The 25,782-nt window shown below is 40.8% G+C and overlaps 1 protein-coding gene across 2 annotated transcripts in view; it reads right to left on the bottom strand.

Moving 5' to 3' along the window:
* The window catches only part of TOGARAM2 (TOG array regulator of axonemal microtubules 2), a 61,874-nt gene extending 37,938 nt beyond the window's left edge, over window positions 1–23,936 (bottom strand). For both annotated transcript variants that reach the window (XM_070734297.1, XM_070734298.1), the window contains exons 1-6: window positions 23,675–23,936; window positions 20,108–20,334; window positions 14,263–14,438; window positions 12,923–12,972; window positions 6,631–6,809; window positions 2,067–2,223 (exon numbers count right to left, since the gene is read on the bottom strand). In XM_070734297.1, coding sequence (XP_070590398.1) covers window positions 2,067–2,223; window positions 6,631–6,809; window positions 12,923–12,972; window positions 14,263–14,438; window positions 20,108–20,334; window positions 23,675–23,822 — 937 coding nt within the window. In that variant the 5' untranslated portion in view covers window positions 23,823–23,936. The remainder of the gene's footprint in view (window positions 1–2,066; window positions 2,224–6,630; window positions 6,810–12,922; window positions 12,973–14,262; window positions 14,439–20,107; window positions 20,335–23,674) is intronic.
* Between the last annotated feature and the right edge of the window lie 1,846 nt (window positions 23,937–25,782).

The raw sequence follows: 25,782 nt of genomic DNA, 5'->3' as shown, positions 1-25,782 counted from the left end.
AAAGAGCTATCCCTTAGATTTGGAAAACCATGCTTCAGAACACCTTATTTCACTTTATTTTTATCATTTCCATTTCGGAGACAAATCTTTATGTGACTTTGTTTGTGATTCTTATTGGTTATCTTTTTAATGCACGCAAAGTCCCGTTTAGAAGTGGAAGGGGGAAAAAAGACTATTCGGGAGGGTGATCACTAATGGAACTGAGTAGATCTAGATCAGGGCTGTCCAACCTTGGCAAGACTTGTAGATTCAAGCTCCTAGAATTCCCCAGCCATGCAAAGGGGTGTGTGAAATTCTGGAAGTTTAAACCCACAAGTCTTAAAGTTGCTAGGGTTGGACAGCCCTGATTCAGACAATCAAGTAAGGCAACTTCCAGCCATCATTTGCTTTCTGTCCCCACTCCAAAGGTTAGAGTCTAGTTTGCCTTGCATCATGTCATTGTGGCAAGTGGGTCCACTCCTTCCTGCCTACCCCATTCTGAAAGAACTTCAACAATAATTCAATATTCACACATTAAATAACTTAGTAGTTTTAAATTATATGCATACGTATATTACTCTGGCCTTCTTTTTCGTGCAAATCAAAAATTGAAATGTTTCAGGTTTTGAAGAAAGGAAATACAAAAGTGCTACCTTAATTAATCAGGGATGCTATTTTAATCAAGAACACATTCTTTTAAAGTTGAATTAATCAGTGAATCAACTACAGATGATAGCATTTTGAGCTCAGAAGGATAATCATCATTGCACATAAATTGGTTGTTCCTAGAGGTCCACTTAAAAAAAACATCACACTGGGTAGTTGCTCTCCAAAAGACCACCTTTTCTCCCTAATTCTGAAAGGATAGCCTCTCAATAAAAATAAGCAAAGTTTTTTTTAAAAAAGACCAGATATAAGGGTCTGGTTTGGGCAGAATGCAGGCTAGTATCTTTCCCTGCTGCAACAGAGAGCATTGCCAAAATTTCTTACAAATGCCTCCAAACTTAAACTGCATAATTCATGGAAGCAACATTGATGCGCTCTTTGAAAGCTTTACATCTTAAAAACATGCATATACTTAAAACCAATGAACACTATCTACAAAATATTTTTTTCCTCTGCCATGATTTCTTTAAAATTAAATAGTCTTGTGCACCTTATGATCCTAAATGTGCCCATGGTTTCATAAACTGTTCAAGTGGCACCAGAAGAACCTTTCAGTTTCCAGCAAACTGAAAATTGCAGTGTGCTTGAAGAGGCAAAGCAGTAAATCTATGGAAAGTGATTATGTCACTATATTTAACTGATTAAATTTAATTTTAATTCAGGTAAAATTAAAACGAGCTTTTATCCTGAACCTTAATAATTTTTCATGTACACAAAAACCAAGGGTAGCCTTCAATCTGAAAGTGTTCTGGGAAAATAATACTGCTAGATAGACAGTTGCTGTTGCTGTTTTAAAATATGTGGTTTGGACAAAATGTGCTGTCAGATCCTGATAGGGAGTCTCTATCTTTAAAACATGAAACCCATAGAAATTCACCTGATATCATGATGAACCCAACTTAAATGGGGCCAATACTGGGATATAGGTGTTTTAATTTTTTTAAAAATTAAAAAATATTTTAGTTAGCACTATTTTTAAAAAAAGTTGTGTAAAGCAGATAGTATTTTCAGAATTAATCTGCCAATATAATACCCAACTAATCTGTTGGATGCTGCATCTTCAAACCAATCAGACAATGTGTTTACTAACAGAACTGGATTGTTTAACCCAGTGTTTCCCAATCTTGGCAATTTGGAGATATCTGGACTTCAACTCCCAGAATTCCCCAGTCAGCATTCGTTGGCTGGGGAATTCTGGGAGTTGAAGTCCAAATATCTTCAAGTTGCCAAGGTTGGGAAACCCTGGTTTAACCTACTTGTCTTACTGCTGTCTAGGGCTCCATTTTAATCCGCCTTAAATTCAGCAGGGGACACCATGAGCGTAGGGGAGGGGTTGGCACTACACCATTTCTAATGTGATTGGATAAAAGAAACCCATCTACAGAAATACATTTCCCCCTTCTTTTATATTAATCACATACCGTCCAGAACATTTCTTGATTGTTGTTCCTGGATTTTTGTGGATCTTTCCTTTTCTCTCTCTTTCTCCTTCTCCTTTTCTTTGCGCAAGAACTCTATCTCCTTTATCTGCTTCTGACGCATTTTCTCCTGAGCTGACTTAGATATTGTGACATGAATCTGGACACAATAGAAGCATACGCATTTCATCCAAATGTATATGTGTACAGGTGCAGGTACATATACAGTATCTAGGAAGAATAACTTGTACAGAATAGCAAAGAGACAAATTAATCTGTTACATTATCATTATCATTATCATTATCATTATCATTATCATTATCATTATCATTATCATTATCATTATCATTATCATTATCATTATCATTATCATTATCATTATCATTATCATTATCATTATCATTATCATTATCATTATCATTATCATTATCATTATCATTATCATTATCATTATCATCATCATCATCATCATCATCATCATTACTGGTGTTAATAACAACAAAATAATAATAATAATAATAATAATAATAATAATAATAATAATAATAATAATAACAACAACAATGTAACAGATTAATTTGTCAAGAAAGTGGAGAGCTGGTGGGATCATAAGCCCGAAAAAGTGGTCAAAAATGAGCAAGCAAAACTACTGTGAGACTTCTGACTTCAGACTGACCGAATTCTGAAGCATAACACACCAGACATCCTGATTGTAGAGAAAAAGAAAGTATGGATCACCGACATCGCAATCCCAGGGGACAGCAGAATTGAGGAGAAGCAGCTAGAGAAATTAGTGAAACACGAAGATCTAAAAATCGAGCTGCAACGACTCTGGCATAAGCCAGTGAAAGAGGTTCCAGTGGTACTTGGCACGCTGGGCGCAGTGCCAAAGGTTCACAGTGGACATTTGAAAACCATCGGAATTGACAAAATCTCCATCTGTCAATTGCAAAAGGCCACTTTACTGGGATCGGCAAACATAATTCGTCGCTACATCACACAGTCCTAGGTGCTTGGGAAGCGCCCGACTGGTGATGAAATATGAAATCCAGCAGAGTGATCTCGTTTGCTGTGTTATATTGAAATAATGATAATGATAATGATAATAATAATAATAATAATAATAATAATAATAATAATAATAATTATAATAATAATAATAATAATTTTTATAACCCAAAATAAATATTTTATCAATGTGAATGATGGTTTCACGCTCTTCGTTTTGCATTGGCGCCAACGTGAATAGATAGCCATGGAAAGTTCCATCAGTTTAGCATGTGTAATTTTGATTGGGCTTTTAAAAAATGAGATTCAAGCCATATTAGACATGAATCGTGACATGGCAGATTCTCTCCCCAGATCTCTGAACATCTTTACACGTTTCCATAAAGATGGAAGAAGGAGCAGCGGTGTTAGAACAGACTTGAATGCCAGCCATTTAATTCTTGATTTAAGTCTGAAACTAATTGCAAAAGAGAGAGGGAAAATGCACCATATGTAACACAGATACCTGCTGAAGTTTCTTTCATGCTTAACAGCAGCTTTGAGACCAGGAGCCCAATTTACATTAGTGAAATGGTGCAGGAGAAAAAGCATTAAAGCCCAGTTCCTAATGATACAGAATCAATCCAATTTGTTATACTCATACAAACACACCAGCTTCTTTTCAAAAGAAAATGTAAGAAACTTTAATCCTCTATTCCCCTTACCTTATATTATTGGTCACCCAAAATTGGAATTACTAGACAAAGCTTACTCTAAGGCAGATATTGAATCAGGGGGAAAAAATATTGAGGGATGTTGTACAACATCAGAAAAAATAGGGCAAGAAAAAAAGACCTGTAGCAATTCTTTTATATAAGGTAATCTCTCATGAAATCACATACACATATTGCTAGTTTGGGGCTGATGTTAAGCCCATACTGACCCTAAAGCTGTTCAGCCTCCCAGATAGAAAAGCTTAAGAAGCACAATGCTGAATTGATTAGAAAGAATCCGATCTGGGACAGCTAAAATGGAAGTGGTAGATTGTAGGGTAGCAGAATATACCCTCCCTAATCAGTTTAACATTGTGTTGAACATAAATTGCTCATATCAAAGGCCAATTCACTACTCCACATTTATTATAATTCCCACACATTTTCAATGCAACATTTATTCTTTTGCATTCCATAAAATGCAATACAGTACTTTACTTAAATTATGTATTCATTTGGATGGTTGTTGCTATGTGTGCAGTGTATGGGTGTATATTCCACAGTAATTAATACTCAAGTTTATTCCTATCTATCTATCTATCTATCTATCTATCTATCTATCTATCTATCTATCTATCTATCTATCTATCTATCTATTAGATTTGTATGCTGCCCCTCTCCGTAGACTCGGGGCGGCTCACAGCAACAATAAAATAATGTACAACAAATCTAATAATTTAAAAAACAGTAAAAAAACCCATTATTAAAAGCAAACATACATACAAACATACCATGCATAAACTGTAAAGGCCCTGAGGGAGATGTCTCAATTCCCCCATGCCTGATGGCAGAGGTGGGTTTTAAGGAGTTTATGAAAGGCAAGGAGGATGGGGGCAGTTCTAATCTCCGGGGGGAGCTGGTTCCAGAGGGTCGGGGCCGCCACAGAGAAGGCTCTTCTCCTGGGTCCCACCAAACGACATTGTTTAGTCGATGAGACCTGGAGAAGGCCAACTGTGTGGGACCTAACCGGTCGCTGGGATTCGTGTGGCAGAAGGCAGTCCAAGAGATATTCTGGTCCGATGCCATGAAGGACTTTATAGGTCATAACCAGCACTTTGAATTGTGATCGGAAACTGATCGGCAACCAATGCAGACTGCGGAGTGTTGGTGTAACATGGGCATATTTAGGAAAGCCCATGATAGCTCTCGCAGCTGCATTCTGCACGATCTGAAGTTTCCGAACACTTTTCAAAGGTAGCCCCATGTAGAGAACATTACAGTAGTCGAGCCTCGAGGTGATGAGGGAATGAGTAACTATGAGGTGAGCAGTAGTCCCGGTCAAGATAGGGCTGCAACTTGTGCACCAGGTGAACCTGGGCAATGTCCCCCTCACCACAGCTGAAAGATGGTTCTCTAATGTAAGCTGTGGATCGAGGAGGATGCCCAAGTTGCGGACCCTCTCTGAGTGGGTCAATAATTTCCCCCCCCCCCAGGGTTCTGGATGGACAAATGGAATTGTCTCTGGGAGACAGAACCCACAGCCACTCCGGGTTGAGTTTGAGTCTGTTGACACCCATCCAGACCCTAACAGCCTCCAGGCACCGGCACATCACTTCCACTGCTTCATTGACTGGACATGGGGTGGAGATGTACAGCTGGGTATCATCAGCATACTGATGATACCTCACCCCATTCCCCCGGATGATCTCACCCAGCGGTTTCATGTAGATATTGAATAGCAGGGGGGGAGAGGACCGACCCCTGAGGCACCCCACAAGGGAGTAACCTTGAAATCAACCTCTGACCCCCCACTAACACCGACTGCGACCGACCGGAGAGGTAGGAGGAGAACCACTGAAGAACAGTGCCTCCCACTCCCAACCCCTCCAGCCGACCCAGAAGGATACCCTGGTCGATGGTATCGAAAGCCACTGAGAGGTCAAGAAGCACCAGGACAGAGGATAAACCCCTGTCCTGGGCCCGTCAGAGATCATCCATCAACGCAACCAAAGCAGTTTCCATGCTGTAGCCGGGCCTGAATCCTGACTGTTGAGGGCCTAGATAATCGGTTTCTTCCAAGGACCGCTGGAGTTGGAGCCTACCTACCTATGCATTGGGAGTCAAGCTATTTATAAGCTTTTTGGTAAGTCTTTGAAAAGACCAATATAGTGTAGTACCTAAGATACTGGAATGGAAAACCCTAGCTTTTAGCCCAGTTTCTGCACTGAATACACACTAGTTAATTTAGAGCCAGGAGCCCTTTTTCTGTATGATCTATCTCAAGGAGCTATTTGTGGAGAGAAAAGATAGACTGCCTTGAGTTCTTGAAAAATAAAGCCCTTTACGGAAGGGAAAGAGGATGGATGGATACATGGATGGAAAGACAGATGGATTTTATTCTAGCCTAGGCCCACCCTATTGTTGGGCAAAATGAAGTGTGGGAAAGCCACTAAATTTTTTATTATTTAATTCATCATCATTGCATTTCTGTTGGAGAGGAAAGCATTCATATTGATGGCTGAGCTCCTGCGTTGTTCATCCTGCCAGTATCACTTCTGGACTTAGCTCCGTTTTTCTGTCTCTCCTTTTTTCTTCTCTTCCAGAAATTCATTTCCAAAGCTTGAGAACTGTATCTCAAAGGAGATTCATCACTCATTGCTTGATAATGCCAGCTTTGCAAATGACAGAGCAGAGCCTAACAAGCTCAGCTTGATGCCTGCCTTCCAAATAGCACCCCCAGTATCCCTTTTGTGCCAGTCTGAATCCTTCTTGTAATATTTTCTTTACTTTGTCCTGCTAAATGCCAAGCTTAAAATTCACCTTGGCCTTCATGCCAAAATACAAAAGGATGGAAACTGAAACATACCCTTCCATTGCTCTCTTTCCATTCATCATCTTTTAACAGGTGGGGATTTGAAAGCAAGTCTTCCTTGGCCAGACAGAGGGAGGAGGTGGCTGGTAGGAGGTGGCTGGTAGATGATCCCCCAACAACCTTCCAAGGTGCAGGAAAGCCATTCTGGAAAGCAGGTTCAGACAATCCAGTTTCTGACAAGCCAATTTAAAAAAGAATGAATATATTACTGTGGACTGTAAGTACTATATTTGTGAAGACAGCGAGAGCAAAGAAAAGAATCAAGGGGCATTCTAACAAATGGAATCATTCACTGTAGATGGAGTTAAAGGGCTCTTGTTTATAGACAGGTTAAAGCATTGTACCAGTATAGAATTTACTGTCCCCATTGATGAGCCTCATCCTGCCACAAACACAATGTCAGTAAATGGTGCTATTCTTATTTATGGACTTTAGGAAACATTAAGGTCAGAGACTGGTGTTGCCTCTGACTTTCTTTCCATTTTCTCTTATCAAACTGCAACCCAGCATGAAAATATCCATTAATCACTTTCCTTAAACATGGAATAGGTTGTGCTAAGAAAAAAGTGAGTTAGGACAGAGGCCTAGACTGGCAGGTTAATCACCTGAGAAAACTCGATCTGCCTTGTGCAAGTAAGATTGTATTCACAGAGAAACTAGCTGATAGACTCCTTTCAGACCAAGATGAAATGATACAGTTCCAGAAGAGCATTACATCCATCTTTGAAGGAGCCTAAATAACAGTTCACAGGTCTGGAAAAACATCTCAATGACTATCAGCCACTGATGAGAGAATTAAGAATCCTTCCATCTCTACTATTTCACCTGCAAATAGCTACAAGGATGGAACCATTTAGCTGACGCAGAGGTGTGTTGCCATATACGTTTGCTCCAATTTCATTTCTAAATTGACATTCACTTCTTTCTGTTGCTTTACCTGGGATTTTAAAATGGATGGATGCCAACTATCAACTCCATGGGAAGGTTGAAATAAACCGCTTACTTCTTTCCTTGGCACAGAGTGACCGGTTCACACTTTCTAACTGTGTTAGTTCCAGTGGATAATCATCCCTGACAATATTTTCTATCTCTCACTGTTTCTCCTTCTCTACCGCTCTCCCTTTCTCCCTTCAGCTCCTGAAATAAAGATGTTCTGCCGGGCTCTCTGGTAGGAGCCTCCCGAAAATTCAAGGATACAAATTTCAGACACACACACATTTGAAAATTCAAAACAATGTTCTTTATCACAAAATTCAAAATAAACTAAGTACCCTTTTTGTATTGCAAAGAGCACTCATCCCAAAACAACAGGGTAGTCTGTACAAGTAACCTTAAGCAGTCATTAAGTACTTAGCTAGCAGCTGTGAAGAAATTTCACATCCCTTCTTCTTCCAAGAAAGTGAGACACACATGTTACTCTGCTTTGTTTTCAAAGGAGTGAAAAATCAACAAACAAAATCCAGAAACCAGCAACACAGGATTCCTGATGAACTGCGATCAAATACTCTTCCACAATGGCCAAACCCACATGCTGCTATTTATAGCACCAGCCGTAATTACTGGAGCCCCACCCAAACACAGGTGGCCGCTCTTATCTCCTGTAATATGTCCTTACTTGGTCTCTTCTACACATAATTCTGTGTTTGCGTGGGTCAAAAAGTCTTCATCCGAAACAATAGAAGATAAGGGAGATTGACTGCCTGGGCTGTGTGCCAAGCCCCCCTCTGCCAAGTCACTCCCACCTTCTTCTTTGTCCGAGGAAACTAAGCTCTGAACTGACTCTGTCGGCAATAACACAGGCCTGTGACATGTTGAAGTTTCCCCTGCATCCACCTCCACATTCCCTGGGGCAGGAGCTGGGCCAGAGCCAACCACAACATAAAGAATAAGTAGTACAGTGATCCCCCGCTCGTTGCGAGGGTTCCGTTCCAGGACCCCCCGCAACGAGCGGGTTTTCGTGAAGTAGCGCTGTGGAAGTAAAAACACCATCTGCGCATGTGCAGATGGTGTTTTAAACTTCCGCAGCGCTAGCGAGGAGCCGAAGATTGGGGGGCGGCGCGGCGAGCGAGCGAAGCCAAGCCGGCAGCAATGTCGCCGCCGCTGCAGCCAACGCGCGCTACGATCTTCCGGGCCAGCCAGGCTCCGTCACGGAAGGCAGCCGCTTGGCCCGGGATGCTGGGCCGAGAGGAGCCGGGCTTGATCCGCTGAGCCTGGCTGGCCCGGAAGATCGTAGCGTGCGTTGGCTGCAGCGGCGGCGACATTGCTGCCGGCTTGGCTTCGCTCGCTCGCTCGCCGCGCCGCCCCCCAATCTTCGGCTCCTCAGCGGTGAGCGAGCGAAGCCAAGCCGGCAACAATGTCGCCGCCGCTGCAGCCAACGCGCGCTACGATCTTCCGGGCCAGCCAGGCTCCGTCACGGAAGGCAGCCGCTTGGCCCGGGATGCTGGGCCGAGAGGAGCCGGGCTTGATCCGCTGAGCCTGGCTGGCCCGGAAGATCGTAGCGCGCGTTGGCTGCAGCGGCGGCGACATTGCTGCCGGCTTGGCTTCGCTCGCTCGCTCGCCGCGCCGCCCCCCAATCTTCGGCTCCTCAGCGGCGAGCGAGCGAAGCCAAGCCGGCAGCAATGTCGCCGCTGCTGCAGCCAACGCGCGCTACGATCTTCCGGGCCAGCCAGGCTCAGTCACGGAAGGCAGCTGCTTGGCCCGGGATGCTGGGCTGAAAGGAGCCGGGCTTGAAGATCGCAGCGCGCGTTGGCTGCGGTGGCGAGGGCTTGCGATGGAGGGTGGAGGAAGCGGCCATGGGAGGGCGAGCTGCCTCAGGGAGGAGGATCGGGCGGGACCAGGTGGGGGCTGGAATTTCTCCGCCAGGGCGAAGGGCGGGCGAGCGGCGAAGGGCGGGCGAGCGGGTGCTGGGGAGGGCTTCTCGCCCTCCCGCCAGCAAGAGGGGGAGCGAACAGCGTGGGCAGGCGAAGGGCGGGCGAGCGGCAGCGAGGAGTTTGCGTGGGCGGTGGGGAAACTCCTCGCTGATGCCAGCAAGAGGGGGAAGACCCAGGGAAGCTGCCCAGCAGCTGATCTCCCGGTTGCCATCTACGCATGCGTGCCCATAGAAAAAAAAAGGGCACGCATGCGTAGATGGTATTTTGACTTCCGGGTTGAAAAATCGCAAATTACCCTGTTCGCAATGGTTGGGGACGCAATAACCGGGGGATCACTGTATAGCCTCTTCCTTCCTTCCTTCCTTATTCTTCTGTCAAAAACTGGCAAGCTGAATTATATGAGGAAAGTTTTTATCTTGGCAGTACAGTAATTATTTTTCCCCTGGACTGATCCAGGGATCAGTCTAAGTTAGAATTGGAAGTGCCCTCTCCAGGTTAGACAGAGTTAGAATGGGAACCTAAGTTAGAATGGGTCCTGTCACAACCTAAGTTAGAATCAGAAGTGTCGTCTTCAGGTTAGGCAGAGCTTATTGTGCGAAACTTGTGTGTTTCCAAGTTCCAGGCTCAATTCCAAGACAACTCATTTGAAATCTTGGAAACAGCAGCAATCTTGGAGCACTGACCTTATTGAGCTAGAAGGATCAATATTCTGATCCTGTAATAGGCACAAATAAGTCAAAGAGGGACAAAACGGCTTAGGAGAATCAATAAATATTAATTAATGGTGTTAATAAGTCTTATGCGGCAGGAGCTTGTCTGTTTTATTATTATTATTATTATTATTATTATTATTATTATTATATACACAAAAATGTGAAATCGCGGTGGCCAGCTCTTTAGCTGGTGTCGGCCATCATACACACAGTTCTTCCCAAAAAACTAGGATGCTGCACTGTATCGGTATAGTATGTACACAGAAGAGCCAAACTGTGTGGCCTTTGTAATTGACAGGTGGAAATTTGGTCAACAAGCAGATTTTCTAAGTGCCGTCCAAGATTTTCTAGTATTATTATGTTATAGTCTGAACGGACATTAAACAATGGCCTTTATAGTTATATTCTATTTATTTATAAATTTATAAATATTTATATTTTATTCTATTTGTATTTATCCTACGATCAGGATCAGGATGGACGCAGGTGAAAAAGTCAATGAATATGAGCCCACAGAAAATTATAAACAAACAAACAAAAAACAACAGGGTTGCTTTGCTATATTACTTATCCCATATACAATATACGCCAGAAGTGGGTTCCTCCCGGTTCTGACTGGTTGGCCCGAACCGGTAGCAAACAGCTAAGTGGGTTCATGATGACACCACAGAACTGTTTTGGTCAGTGCTAGTCCGTTGACGTCACCATCTATTTTTAATTATTATTTTTAATATATATGTGTGTGTGTGTGTATTTTGTCGGATCCCCCTGGTATATTGAAGGAATGTCACAGTTCCTTTTTGCCTCTCAGCCCAACCCAGGGCCATTTCAAGGCAGTTAATTTATTCATACCGACAAACTATATCCTGTATGTATCACATGTTTTTGCTGAATTTTTAAAATTAAGGGAGACTAGGATAGATCTATTTTGGCCTTGTTCTGTCCTCATCAGCTAGCCATACACTTACTGGGATTTGATCCCGTGGCTTCTGCCTTGTAAGGCAGAGAATTAACCTCTAGGCCACAGGATCTGATCCCTTCAGATTTGTACCAGGGAGGGGCTATATGTTTTTTCTGTCGGATCAAATCCCATGTTTGGCTGCTAGATAACATAGAATAATAATAGAGTAGTAGATGATTGGAACAAACTTCCAGCAGACGTGGTTGGAAAATCCACAGTAACTGAATTTAAACATGCCTGGAATAAACATATATCCATCCTAAGATGAAATATAGGAAATAGTATAAGGGCAGACTAGATGGACCATGAGGTCTTTTTCTGCCCTCAATCTTTTATGTTTCTATGTTTCTATATAATGAACTCTAGATTTTAAATCCAAATGAAATACCTGTTCTTGTTTGAAAAGAAATTAAACGGCATCATCAAAGAACACCGCTAATTTAAAGTAGTTATTGCTATAAATTTGTTTTCAAGTTATCTCTGCCGTGGAATAATTATCAAGGCAAGCAGCTTTACCCTTTGAAATTAGCACCTTTGACCAGGCAGTCACCCAGGATAAAATGTGACATTTCATTTTAACACACGACAAGGAATGACTCTCCAGCTGAGCTTTTTGTACCAGTGAGAATTAAAAAGGATCTGCTTTAAAAAACAATGAGCTCAAACTATAAGCCAATCATAATTTATACAACAATGTTGTTTAAAAGTCAATAACATATTGTTGTGTGTTTCATTCATTCTAGCCTGGAGCACTTTTACTGCTAAAGCTGCCAGAGGAGGGGGAAGAAACGTATCATTTCCCTGTTCAGCAGATCAGTAATATAGTTTCATGATTGTTTGTGCAATAACACAATGCCCCACACTATGACAATAGAAACAGGTTCTTTCAGCTTCAATAAATGTTATTTATTACGTTTGCATTTATCTACTGCCTTTCTCCATAGTGCTCAAAGTAGCATACAGTATATGATACATTCTCATAAAAACTTGTCAGGTAATTCAGACAGAGAAATAAAATTGAGATATTAGACAAGAAAATTCCTAGGTTTCATCTTAAACTGAAGATGGAAACACTCTGCCAATCTTGGTTAATCTTGGGAAAATGAGGCAAGGTCCAACTTGGCTGCAACATAATTAGAAAAGTATCCAAAAAGTTCAAGAATATCAGATGTATCATTTCCATATTGTCATTAAGAAAACTACTAATATTAATATTATTAATATTAATTAAAATATTATTTTACTGAAAGAGTAGTAGATCCTTGGAACAAAGGTCCAGCAGACATGGTTGGTAAATCCACAGTAACTGAATTTAAACATGCCTGGGATAAACATATATCCATCCTAAGATAAAATACAGGAAATAGTATAAGGGCAGACTAGATGGACCATGAGGTCTTTTTCTGCTGTCAGTCTTCTATGTTTCTATGTTTCTATGTTTCTACTATGCATGGGGGTTTCCAAGAAGTCACCAAAAGGTATTTAAAATCATTTCCATTTTTAATTTCCTTTTATTAAGGTACAGTTGAATGTTTTCATACAGTCCGTTCTGACTGACCCTACCTACCAGAAGGAGTCTGAGAGTTGTCCATCCTTCACACATAAGAAGAAAAAATGAATTACCTACTCACTGCCCAGCAGAATTCCATTAATGAGACAAGGCATCTCTACTACAAAATTTAACTTATCATGAAATATCCAACCATTGTTTTAAGTTCAAATAAATTACTATATGTACCTACCCAGTGTTTTTGGGCTGTTGTCTTCACCATTTCCATCATTTGATAATGATCTTAAAGGCAATAGGGTGGGGTGAAGTGGAGAGAGAGAGATATATTAAACTGTTTTTCATCAAAGAAGAGGCAATAATAATAATAATAATAATAATAATAATAATAATAATAATAATAATAATATTGCAATAGTATTGCAAAAGGCCACTTTACTGGCATCGGCAAACATAATTTGCCACTACATCACGCAGTCCTAGGTGCTTGGGAAGCACCCGACTGGTGATGAAATATGAAATCCAGCATAGTGATCTCGTTTGCTGTGTTGTATTGACATAATAATAATAATAATAATAATAATAATAATAATAATAATAATAATAATAATTTATTAGATTTGTTTGCCGCCCCTCTCCAAGGACTCTTAATTTAGGAGGCTCTTAACTGATAGAAAGAGTCATGGTTGCAGTGGTTAGAATGCATTACTGCAGGTTAATTCTACTGCCTGCTGTCTGCCAGCAGTTCAGCAGTTTGATTCTCATCAACTCAAGGTTTACTCAGCTTTCTGTTCTTCTGAGGTAGGTAAAATGAAGACCCCAGATTGTTGGGGGGGGGGAACATGCTGAGTAAACCACTTAGAGAGGGCTTTAAAGCACTATGAAACAGTACAGTGGTACCTCTACTTATGAACTTAATTAGTTCCATGACCAGGTTCTTAAGTAGAAAAGTTTGTAAGAAGAAGCAATTTTTCTCATAGGAATCAATGTAAAAGCAAATAATGTGTATGATTGGGGAAACCACAGAGAGGGTGGAGGCCCTGCTTCCTCCCAGGAGATTCCCAGAGAGGCAACATGGAGGCTTCTCCCCACCTGCTACATGCAAGAACAAGAGAGGACAACAGACTTGTGGGATTTGTAAGAGGCATTTAGTTTCCACTTTAAAAACCAGAAAGCTTTTGGTCTCATTCAACCAAACTTTCTTTTCATTCGGAATCTTAGAAATTTACTTAGTTATATAGCACTGCAGTGTAACTCATGTTTCTATTTGAATGAGTAACCACGACTGAGATTTGATCTGTCAAACTGCTGGCAGCCGGGATCAGCAGAAGTAGCTTGCAATACTGCACTCTAACCACTGCATCACCGAGGCTCTCTCAGAGCATGACCCAAATGTATGGGAATTGTAACTCCCAGGAATACCCTGCAAGTATATCACAATATTGCTGGGAATTGCAATGCTAGCCTATCTGGAAGGTGCCATTTAGTGAAGGTTGCCTTCAAATCAGTTAATGGTGCTTATCAGATGCGACTTTCAAAAAAAGGAACAGGAACAACAGAAAAGGCTTACTGTACCTTGTTTTGGGACACTCGTCTATAGCAAATGGGACACATTCTGTCTGTGGCAAGCTAGCAAAGGGTTCTGCAACCTTCTGGGAATTGTCTTCACATGCCTTTGCTAACTTGGGGATTGGTGGGATCAAAGCAGCACCTAAAGACTTTTTTGGATTCTCATCAGGACCATGCACGATCTACAGGGAAGGACAGGAGAAAAATGAATAACTTTACAACTCTGCAGAAGGTCACTGGGGTTTGAGAACCAGGTAATTTGAGCAACTGCCTCTTCCCATTTCATCTACCTGTTTTTAACTGTTTTGTTTTAGTGCATGCTGCCTAGAGCCGTATTTGTTCATCTAGATATTTATCAAATTCATTTGCCACCTATTTGTAAGATGTACAGTTCTATTAATTAATTAAAGCAATGCTTAAGTGTAGATTGACTTATTGCAGTAAGAGTGGTCTTTGCTTACCAACTGCCTCATTTAGGAAGTATTTGAAGTTATACAAAAAAAAAACTTTCATATTTGCAACCAGCAGAGCATCCCATGATACCATGATTGCTATTTAATATAATAATAACAGAGTGGGAAGGGACCTTGGAGGTCTTCTAGTCCAACCCCTCACCCAGGCAGGAAACCCTACACTACTTCAGACAGATGATTATCCAACATCTTAAAAACTTCCAGTGTTGGAGCATTCACAACTTCTGGAGCCAAGCTGTTCCACTGATTAATTGTTCTAACTGTCAGGAAATTTCTCCTTAGTTCTAAGTTGCTTTTCTCCTTGTTCAACTTCCACCCATTGCTTCCTATTTAGCCACTTCCTAACTGGCTTGTGACATTAAGCTTCATAACAGACAGGAAGCAGCAGGTGAAGCTAATACCTGTAAAATTAGCACAGGGTTCCCACAAGGCTGTGTGTTCTCTCCACTTCTCTCTATACATCAATGACGGCATATCAAACAATCCATCTGTTAAACTACTGAAGTTTGTAGATGACACAACAGTAATAGGTCTCATTTGAGACAATGATGAATCCACATACAGACAGGAGATTAAACTAGCCTTGTGGTGCAACTGGAACAACCTGGAACTGAACACACTCAAAAATGTAGAAATGGTGGTAGGCTTTAGAAGAAACATTCCCATGCTACCACCTCGTACAATACTAGACAACACAGTATCAACAGTAGGGACCTTCAAATGTCTAAGTTCTACCATATCTCAAGATCTAAAATGGACACCTAATATCAAAATGTCATCAAAAAAGCACAACAAAGAATGTTCTTTCTACGCCAACTCAGAAAGCTCAAACTACCCAAGGAGCTGCTGATACGATTCTACAGAGGAATTATTGAGTCTGTCATCTGCACCTCTATAACTGTCTGGTTTGGTTCTGCAACCCAACAAGACAGACACAGACTTCATAGGATAATTAGAAAAAACAATTACTACCAACCTGTCTTCTATTGAGGATCTATATTGCAGGAGTCAAAAAGAGGGCTGTGAAAATATTTACAGCCCCCTCACATCCTGTCCATAAACTGTTTCAACCCCTACCTTCAAAACGATGCTATAGAGCACTGCACACCAGAATAACTAGAGACAAGAACAGTTTTTTCCCCAAATGCCATCAGTCTGCTAAACAAATAATTCCCTCAACATTGTCAAACTATTTACGAAGTCTGCACTACTATTAAACTTTTCATCATTCCCCTCACCCATCTCCTCCAACGTGACAGATTTAGAGATAAATTACAGCCCGCGTGGACCATAATGAATCTTATCTGAGAGTCGATGGATTAAAGTAGAGAATCAGCTTTCAACCAAAGTTACTTTTATTACGAAAACAACAAAATATAATTAATGCCTGTTGGAGGCATCTGAGATGCATGCTACATCATTGCAGCTAACAAAGAAAGAGAAGAGACAATATAGAGAATTTCAACAAGGAGGAAATGATGCATGTATGATGTGGCAGGATTTTACATCATAATGGGTGGAGCTAATACAAACACACACTGTTAACTATTTAATTACTGCATAACTCTAAAAGACTTAGAATGTCTCTGAGGCTGTCAATACTCAGCGTGACACAACTAACGACTGTATGACTGTAACTTTGTTGCTTGTATCCTTACAATTTATGTTGACTGGTTCCTAATATGATTTGATTGCTTAGTTGTACCCTATTACTATCATTAAGTGTTATAACTTATGATTCTTGGCAAATCTTTTCTTTTATGTACACTGAGAGCACATGTACCAAGACAAATTCCTTGTGTGTCCAATAAAAAATTCTATCCTATCCTATTCTATTCTATTCTATTTACAACCCTCTCTAAGCAGTTTACAGAGTCAGTATAGCTATCTTCTCTCTAGCTGAGAAAGAATGGGTGATCCAAAGTCCCATAGAAAGGTTGGGAGCTTTTTAGGATTTGTACCCTGATCTCTGCTTAATGGGATACTGGGTCAGAACTTTATACCCCTGTGAGTTTCATGACTCCAAACAATGATTGAAATATAGATCTGTGGCCCAAGAGAAGCTTGAAAAGGGATGGAATTATAGAGATCATTTGAGTTCAGGAGATTTAAATATTCCGTTTGGAGCAAACCTGTGTCAAACCTATGACAGATCACAGTTCAGCAAGGACCGTGAAATCAGTAGCTCATAACAAAACTATCAACTCAAGGTGCCTGAGGGACCCTATATAGAAGGCGGAAATGGAAATGGACTAAATATTCAGAAGAAATTTCAGCCAAGGCAGTAATTCTAATTGGATGGAGAGGCTCTAGGAAAGTTTCTGCACTTATTTCACTCTGCTGTAGAAAGTGAGTGATTTGCTTGACAGCTGCCTCCAAATCTGCCAATCCTGCTCGAAGCTCCCTGCTGCCTTAAGCTTTCTTTTGTCCGAGTTGAACTTTCTCAAGGGCTTCACGTTGTCAAGCAAGATTCAACTAGCCAACTTATTTTGATAGACAAGGGATACTTTTAATGCAAGAAACAGCAACTGATTTGACACCTCACTTGTCAATACCACATAAGCAGAAGCTCTTGCAACTTGTTTTGACTTCTTGATAGGAATATGTTTTCAGGCACAGATATCAGGAATGGAATTCTTCTTCTTTAAAGCACTAATCTACGCTGGCATAGCCAACACCATTCAGAACAATCATGTAGAATATACAACTCCATAATGGAAGTCAGAGGTCACATTATGTTCTCATATACAGTATATAGCGTTTTTATACAGTATATAGCGTTTTTTAAATTATTAGATTTGTTCTTACATTGTTCTTGTTATTGTTGTGAGCCGCCCAGAGTCTACGGAGAGGGGCAGCATACAAATCAATCAATCAATCAATCGAATGAATGAATGAATGAATGAATGAATAGTACCTCTTGCAATGGAAAAGAAAATGCCAGGATAATTGGACTATTCTTACTGAAAACAAATAAACCAAGGGGAAAATGAGATAATCCTCAGCCATAGCCAAACCAAGCTCTGCTTCAGAAAATAGCAACACTTGGCCAACATTGTCAAGTTGAAATTTGAAAACCTGAGTGGGAGACTATCAAAACTATAGGATACACTGGAAAATCAAAAATCACTCCAAAATAAGGCATTGGCAAGCCACTTCTGTACCATTGCCAAGAAAAATAAGGACTGTGTTCAGAAAGTCAGTAAGACTTAAGCTCAACTTCAAAAGGTCAAAAAAAAAATCTGTTGTTTATGCAGAACAAACATTTTTCAGTTTCACATAAATTTTCAGGAAGCAGAAATATGAAGGAAAAAAAATCCACATTGCTTAATAACTGAAGTATTTTCTTGTTTTCTGGCTTTTCACTTTATTACTGTGGAATAAGAGCACCCTCTACTTGTTTTTCCCCCTTCTTTCCTTCTTTTTTCCCCTCAGAATTTCAGCTCTTGATTCCTTTCAAATTCTTATTTTTTAAAAAAAAAACTGGAATAAATTTAGCTCTCACTCTGCAGGTTATATGTGTATTATTCCTGCCATGTAGTCTTCAGTTCTGGCCAATTCTTCAACTCTTTTGACCTTCCACCAAAGTCTGCTTTTCAGAAGAGAAGCCTATTACTTTTTGGCATTAGTGCTCCTCCTGCTGGCTGCTGTCAACTTCTCAATCTAAATGATAAGATGCAACTGTAGGGCCCTTGGTCCTCTCCAAATGCCATTTAATAATTGTCATATCTCAGTTACTGCCAGTTATTAATTTTAGAAGAACATCATATCACATTGAGTGTGCTGTATGAAATATATTGCATTCCCCAGCAATTATTCCTACAACAGGAATGAATTTTTAATGCAGTGCAGCTCACCTTGATAATTCTTTACATAGGCTGGTTTAATTTCTTCTAATGATACCAAAGGAAAAGAACAAGAAGGGGATCTGTTGAAAAACTGCCAACCCAAAAAATCCCCATAGATATTACTCTAATATTCCCAATGGCTACATCAATCTCCTGAAACTGATATCCACCTCCCAATGAATTAGCAGGCTGGGAATGGTGGGAGTTTTAGGGCAAAGTTGAGCTGCGCCTTCTCTGGAAACAATAATTTGCAATGTGAATCAACAATCCTTAGATGCACATTTATTTTGTTTGTTCTTATCCTGCATGCTCTCAATCTACAGGCCAGTTCTCAGTGGCCTGTTAAGGTCTTTCATTTGACACAAAAGCAAACAGGGGTAGCTTATTTTTGTTTCATATTAACAAGAGGTCATTTTGGTAGTATAGAGTCAAGAAAAATAGAACTGTAACACTACATTCTACAAGGATTTAATGATAAATGAAGGAAATGGAATTAAGCAAGGACTGCTTGGCTTGGGTTATTTAAAAGGTCAAAGCATGGTTTAGGGGCTGCACTGTAGAATAATGGATTTCCATTACATAAAGCAAGGCTAATTAAGTGCTAGGTAAAACAATAAGTCTTCCTGAAGATATTTGTATATGCAACTACTGGAAAAGATGGTAAGCTTCCTTTTAAAAGTGGTTTCAAATCAGTGGCCTAACTGCCCCTTCTATAATTGTATGATTAATTTTTTTCCAAATCTTGGATCTCACTAGAATCCTCTCATTTTTTCCCCCTTGAATATACATTTTTTTCAACATTCAGAACAATGCAACTTGAATTTACATAACTTACACATTCAAATCCTCATTTATTTATTAGATGTGTATGCCGCCCTTCTCCGAAGACTCGGGGCGGCTTACAACAATAAAAACAATGTTATAACAAAACAAATCTAATATTAAAAGAAGCATATAAAACCCTATCATATATTTAAAAACCAAACAGCACATTCATACCAAACATGAAACAAAATATAAAGAAGCCTGGGAGGAAAGATGTCTTAACTCCCCTATGCCTGGCGGTATAAGTGAGTCTTGAGTAATTTACGAAAGACAAGGAGGGTGGGGGCAGTTCTAATCTCCGAAGGAAGTTGATTCCAGAGGGCCGGGGCCACCACAGAGAAGGCTCTTCCCCTGGGGCCCGCCAAACGACATTGTTTAGTCGACGGGACCCGGAGAAGGCCAACTCTGTGGGACCTTATCAGCCGCTGGGATTCCTGCGGTAGTAGGCGGTTCCGGAGGTACTCTGGTCCAATGCCATGTAGGGCTTTAAAGGTCATAACCAACACTTTGAATTGTGACCAGAAACTGATCGGCAGCCAATGCAGACCACGGAGTGTTGTAGAAACGTTTAATAGCAGATGTATAAAGTAAAGGAAGTTATTCTAAAAACAGGATAGCAGAATTGGAACATAACTTAGAGGTCTTTTAGCCCAGCCCCCTGCTCAAGCTCCCATTTCTTAAGCACAGGCAACATATATTTTATACCTGCTGGGTGGATGTTAATTCTGGATTAACCCCTTCGACCTGTAAAGAGCCTGAACAATTCTCTCTAACTCGTTGCTCTGTTTCCTGAGCTCTGTTGGTCTCTGGGGTGTTCGGTATGCTCTGAATAGGAGGCATAGGTTTGGAAGTAACCAGCAGTCTTTGAGAAGCAGATCTGGAAATGGCTGGTTTCAGGGCAGGTCCCTTGGGAACAGCTTTCTCCACCAAGCCTGCAAATAGAAAAAATGAAAAAAACATGGGCTGTGGGAATATTTGCAGGCTACCTTCAAGGCAGTGTCCCTCAGCAACACCAAACCGATTGCATAAGGAATTATCACTTGTTTTTCAGATCAGGTTTGTCCTACAGTGGGTTATTGAAAATGCCCTGAAGCATTCTGATTCTGCAGTTATCTCTATGCATACAGAGACCAAGGTACCAGGTTAATACAACTCCTACAATAATCATGGAATGAATCCAAGAAACAGCTATAAAGATATTGACAAAATTGAACGGGTCCAAAGACGGGCTACAAGAATGGTGGAAGTTCTTAAGCATAAAACGTATCAGGAAAGACTTAATGAACTCAATCTGTATAGTCTGGAGGACAGAAGGAAAAGGGGGGAAATGATCAAAACATTTAAATATGTTAAAGGGTTAAATAAGGTCCAGGAGGGAAGTGTTTTTAATAGGAAAGTGAACACAAGAACAAGGGGACACAATCTGAAGTTAGTTGGGGGAAAGATCAAAAGCAACTGAGAAAATATTATTTTACTGAAAGAGTAGTAGATCCTTGGAACAAACTTCCAGCAGATGTGGTTGGTAAATCCACAGTAATTGAATTTAAACATGCCTGGGATAAACATATATCCATCCTAAGATAAAATACAGAAAATAGTATAAGGGCAGACTAGATGGTTCATGAGGTCTTTTTCTGCCGTCTGTCTTCTATGTTTCTATGTTTCTATATCCCATAATCCCTTGTGGGGTGGAGTCAGGGCAACCTATTGGAGCTTAGTATTTACTGGTCAGATGCTCTTACTGTGGCCAATGCAGAGTTATATTCAGCAGATATATTCTCATCGTACCCAGAGAGAGAGCGGAAAATATCTGCCTCTACCTAGGATTGAGCTCAGTCTCCTGATTGTGAGGTAAGAGCTCCACCTCTAGGCCACCGCAACACAAAAGGTCTTTTAAAAATGAAAAGGGATCCAGTAAACTGGGCCTTAAAAAAAAACCCTGCATCTGGTGTATACAACAAACTCATAGAAGGCTCGGCATACGAGTAACATGCAAGAAAGAGCCCAAATTGGTAATTCTATCCACTGCATGGATTTGACAAGCATTATTCTCATTTCAATTGAAGCAGCCTTCAGGTTGATTTGAAAATAGTTGGTATGCAAAATGACTCTCATTTGCTTTCATATTGAGACAGCAAATCAAATCAAATCAAATCTTTATTGCAATCACCAACCAGCAAATGCCCGGCCGGTGACTTACCTCCCCGGGCCAGATTTGCAGCAGGGCCAGGGCGGCTCCCGGCGTAGCCGCCATTTTGAAGGCCGGGATCTCACAAGATTTCGTGAGATCCCGGCCCTGCTGGTCATCGGCCTGGCCCAATGATGTCGTCGGGGTGTGTGGAGCCTGCCAGCCCTATAAAAGGGGCTGCGCATGCTTGGGGCCTCCTTTTCACCCCGACGACGAGCAGGTGAGCACCCGCCCGCCCTCCCTATCTTTCAGTGTGCTATTGGGGTCACCCTTAGGGGTCCGAATAGGCATTTTTGGCGGTCTTGGTATTTTCTGCGACCGTTTTTTCACCTATTCCACACTGTGGTGAAGGATGGATGGTTAGGGGGTGCTTCGCTCCCCGACTAGTTTTAATTGGCTTACTTTGGTCATTGGGTTGGCAGGTTAGGGGCGGAAATTGGGTGGTGTTTAGCAACTGTGTGTTCTCCGTTGGGCATCTTTGGGGATGATTGGCAGATTCTCTCCAAGGGCTCATGGTGCCTTTAAATCGATCTGAGCAATTGGGTAGAACCTGTCTTTGGGTCTCGCCCATTTCTATCTCCTTTCAGGGGTTAGACGGCGAGACCTCCCACATGCATTCGCATGGCTGGGATCCAGGTGAGGGCATGGCCCCTTCACCTGGATCAGCATGGAGCTACGCCCATATGTTGCCCTGGAAGTTTTTCTGACGTCATTTCCGCCCCGGAAGTAATTCGGTTGACCCTGCGGGTCCTTGTCAGGTTGAATTAAATTTATGATAATTTAATTAATAAAAATGACCCAGTTTTAAATCCAGCTCTGTGTCCGCATCGTTACTCCACCTCTGCTGCAAATAAAAGCTAAGCTTAACATACAGAATGATCTTAACAGACTTGAATTTTGGATGCTCTCTAAAAAATGAAATTCAATGGTGGAAAAAGTAAGGTTCTACATTTAGGCAAGAAAAGCAAAATGCACAGGTACAGTATATGTGGTATCTTGCTCAACAGTAGTAACCGTGAGACGGACCTTGGAGTCCTAGTGGACAACCATTTAAATATGAGCCAGCAGGGTGCAGCAGCTGCCAAAAAACTCAACACAGTTCTAGGCTGGATAAACAGAGGGGCAGAATCAAGATCATATAAAGTGTTAATACCATTTTCTAAAGCCTAGGTAAGGCTACACTTGGAATACTGCGTTCAATATAAAAAAATGTGGAGACTCTAGAAAGAATGCAGAGAATTGAAACAAAGATGATTAGAGGACTAGAGGCTAAAACATGAAAAATGGTTGCAGGAACTGGGTATGTCCAGTTTAATGAAAAGGATTAGGCGAGACATGATAGCAGTGTTCCAATATCTCAGGGGTTGCCACAAAGAAGATGGAGTCAACCTGTTCTCCAAAGCAATTGAGGGTAGGACAAGAAGCAATGGGTGAAAACTAATCAAGGAGAGAAACAATTTAGAACTAAGGAGAAATTTCCGGACAGAACACTTAATCAGTGAAACAACTTGCCTCCAGAAGTTGTAAATGCTCCAACATTGGACGTTTTAAAGAAGATGTTAGATAACCATCTGTCTGAAGTGTGTAGGGTTTCCTGCCTAAGCAGGGGGTTGGATAGAAGACCTCCAAAGTCCCTTCCAATTCTGTTATTCTATATTATTTTATATTCTAAATCAGTATGTATATAGCATCACCTATTAGACTATTGGAGAAGAAACCGGGACTAGACAGCACATGTTATCCAACACCATTTTAAAAATTTTAAATAAATACTTCGTCATTTTGGTCCAGTTGCCTTGCAGATATGTGTTGTCAATTTGATTGATAGTTGTATGTAGTAATGGCAAATTTTAATTACTCTGTATTTCTTCTCTCTAATGATGTAGCTTAACTAAGCTTTAGACCACGGAGCCAATGATTCAAGAATTATGGTTTTACTGGGTAGTTATTCTGGTTTAGCCTCCAGCCATAAAATTAGAATAATGACAACTTATCCAAACAAGGCTGAAAGCTATACTTGATTTATAGTAATTATATATAAAGGTTACAGATAATGTTTTTTTTTAAACCAGAATTCATCATACCTTTTTTTGATGCAAGTAGGCCTTCAGACATTCTTCTTTTTTTGAGCTTATCCTTGATTTGAGCAGTCTCCATGGCTGCACTGTTTAGCTCCAATTCACTGAGACTGTACTTTAGCTGGGCCTTAGGTATCTGTGAAGAACCATTCATGGTTGTGCTGTCTGTATTCTTCCGGAGGCCATTTCTACTGTCCCAGCTCTCTACAGTAGAAACATCGGGAGGTTCTCCTTTGCTTCCCCATAAACATGATTGTGTTTTTAAAACTGATGCTGTGGAACAATTTAAGCAGAGCAACTTGGTTATCCAGACTGAATTTTATTTCTCTAGAGAATTAAAAATCTGCAGAGATTCTCAGTCATCCAGGTCATGGTTGTCCCAAAGGTGCTTTTTCAGGAGGTAACTGGACTTTCTTAGTATTTCTTTGAAGGCGTTTTGCTTCTCCTCTAAGAAACTTCTTCAGCTCTGACAGCATAGTGGGGAATGGAAGGATTACAAATGACCAGCAAGGAATATAAATCCTTCCATTCCTCACTATCCTGTCAGAGCTGAAGAAGCTTCTTGGATGAGAAGCAAAATGTCTTCAATGAAAAAAAAAACAAGTAAGTCCAGTTGCCTCATGAAAAGGCACCTTTGGGACTCCAGAGAACTAGGAAGTCAAAAGATCGATTAAGAACATCTGATGCAAAAATAGTTTAGCCAGTCTGATGCAAAGTAAGATGTGACTCCTCTTCCTTCTGCAAAATTCTGCATGCAGTAATAAAATGTTCGGGGGGGGGGATTAGCTTATCGTGCAAGGATGGGGAAAATGGAGTTAGTGAAAGGTCTCAGAAGTGGCAAGACTATTGAGTAGGATAAAATGAATACTATCTAGAAATTTTTAAAAAGATTTTTAAGATTTGATTGGATTTGTATGCCACCCCTCTCAGAGGACTCGGGGCGGCTCACAGCATGTACAGAAAAACAAGAAACAGTAATAACAAGTCTACGGAGAGGGGCGGCATACAAATCCAATAAATGAATGAATGAATGAATGAATGAATGAATGAATGAATGAATGAATAAATAAATAAATAAATAAATAAACAATCCAATTAATAATACATTAAAAAAACAATCTTTAAAATTCTAATTTAAAAAAACTATCAATACCATTCATTCAACAATCAAACTAAAGCATTCATTGGTCAGGGGGGAAGATCTATGGAACCCCAGGCCTGGCGACAAAGATGAGTTTTTAAAATCTTTCAGAAGGCAAGGAGGGTGGGGGCAGTACGAATCTCCGGGGGGAGCTGATTCCAGAGGGCTGGGCCCCCCACAGAGAAGGCTCATTCCCTAGGTCCCGCCAGCCAACATTGCTTGGTCGACAGGACCCTAAGGAGACCAACCCTGTGGGACCTAACCGGTCACTGGGATGCTAATATCATGATGCCAATATCTCTAAATACAATTCAAATTCCTTTGTGTTTCTAATATGTTCCTGGTATGAGAGCAGATCAGCATTATGTAATATATTGTTGAACTGCTTCTGTAAGTTTCCCATGAGCTAGAGTTAAATCTGCAGCTCACTATGGAAGGCTGATTATTTCTGCTTGCAGTCTAATATATTCTTCTTTCAAATTGTCTCAATACTTGAAAATTTGCGTAAGATTTCACCCATATTATATTGATAATATCAATCTTCTGGCTTTGGCTAATCCCATATCACAAGATCTAAAATGGACACCTAACATCAAAAATGTCATCAAAAGAGCACAACAAAGAATGTTCTTTCTGCGCCAACTCAGGAAGCTCAAACTGCCCAAGGAGCTGCTGATACAGTTCTACAGAGGAATCATTGACTCTCCCATCTGCACCTCTATAACTGTCTGCAACCGAACAAGACAGACACAGAGGATAATTAGAACTGCAAACAAAAAAGCAATAACAACTATTGCTACCAACCTACCTTCCATTGAGGACCTCTATACTGCACAAGTCAAAAAGAAGACTGTGAAAACACCTGACATCCTGGACACAAACTGCTTCAATCCCTCCCCTAAAAAACAATTCGATAGAGCACTGCACACCAGAATAATTAGACACAAGAACCTTTTTTCCCAAACACTATCAG

The sequence above is a fragment of the Erythrolamprus reginae genome, chromosome 1, assembly GCF_031021105.1.
Source record: "Erythrolamprus reginae isolate rEryReg1 chromosome 1, rEryReg1.hap1, whole genome shotgun sequence".
Lineage (NCBI taxonomy): Eukaryota > Metazoa > Chordata > Lepidosauria > Squamata > Dipsadidae > Erythrolamprus > Erythrolamprus reginae.
The sequence above is the reverse complement of the archived record's forward strand: the minus strand, read 5'-3'. Positions and strand labels throughout refer to the sequence as shown.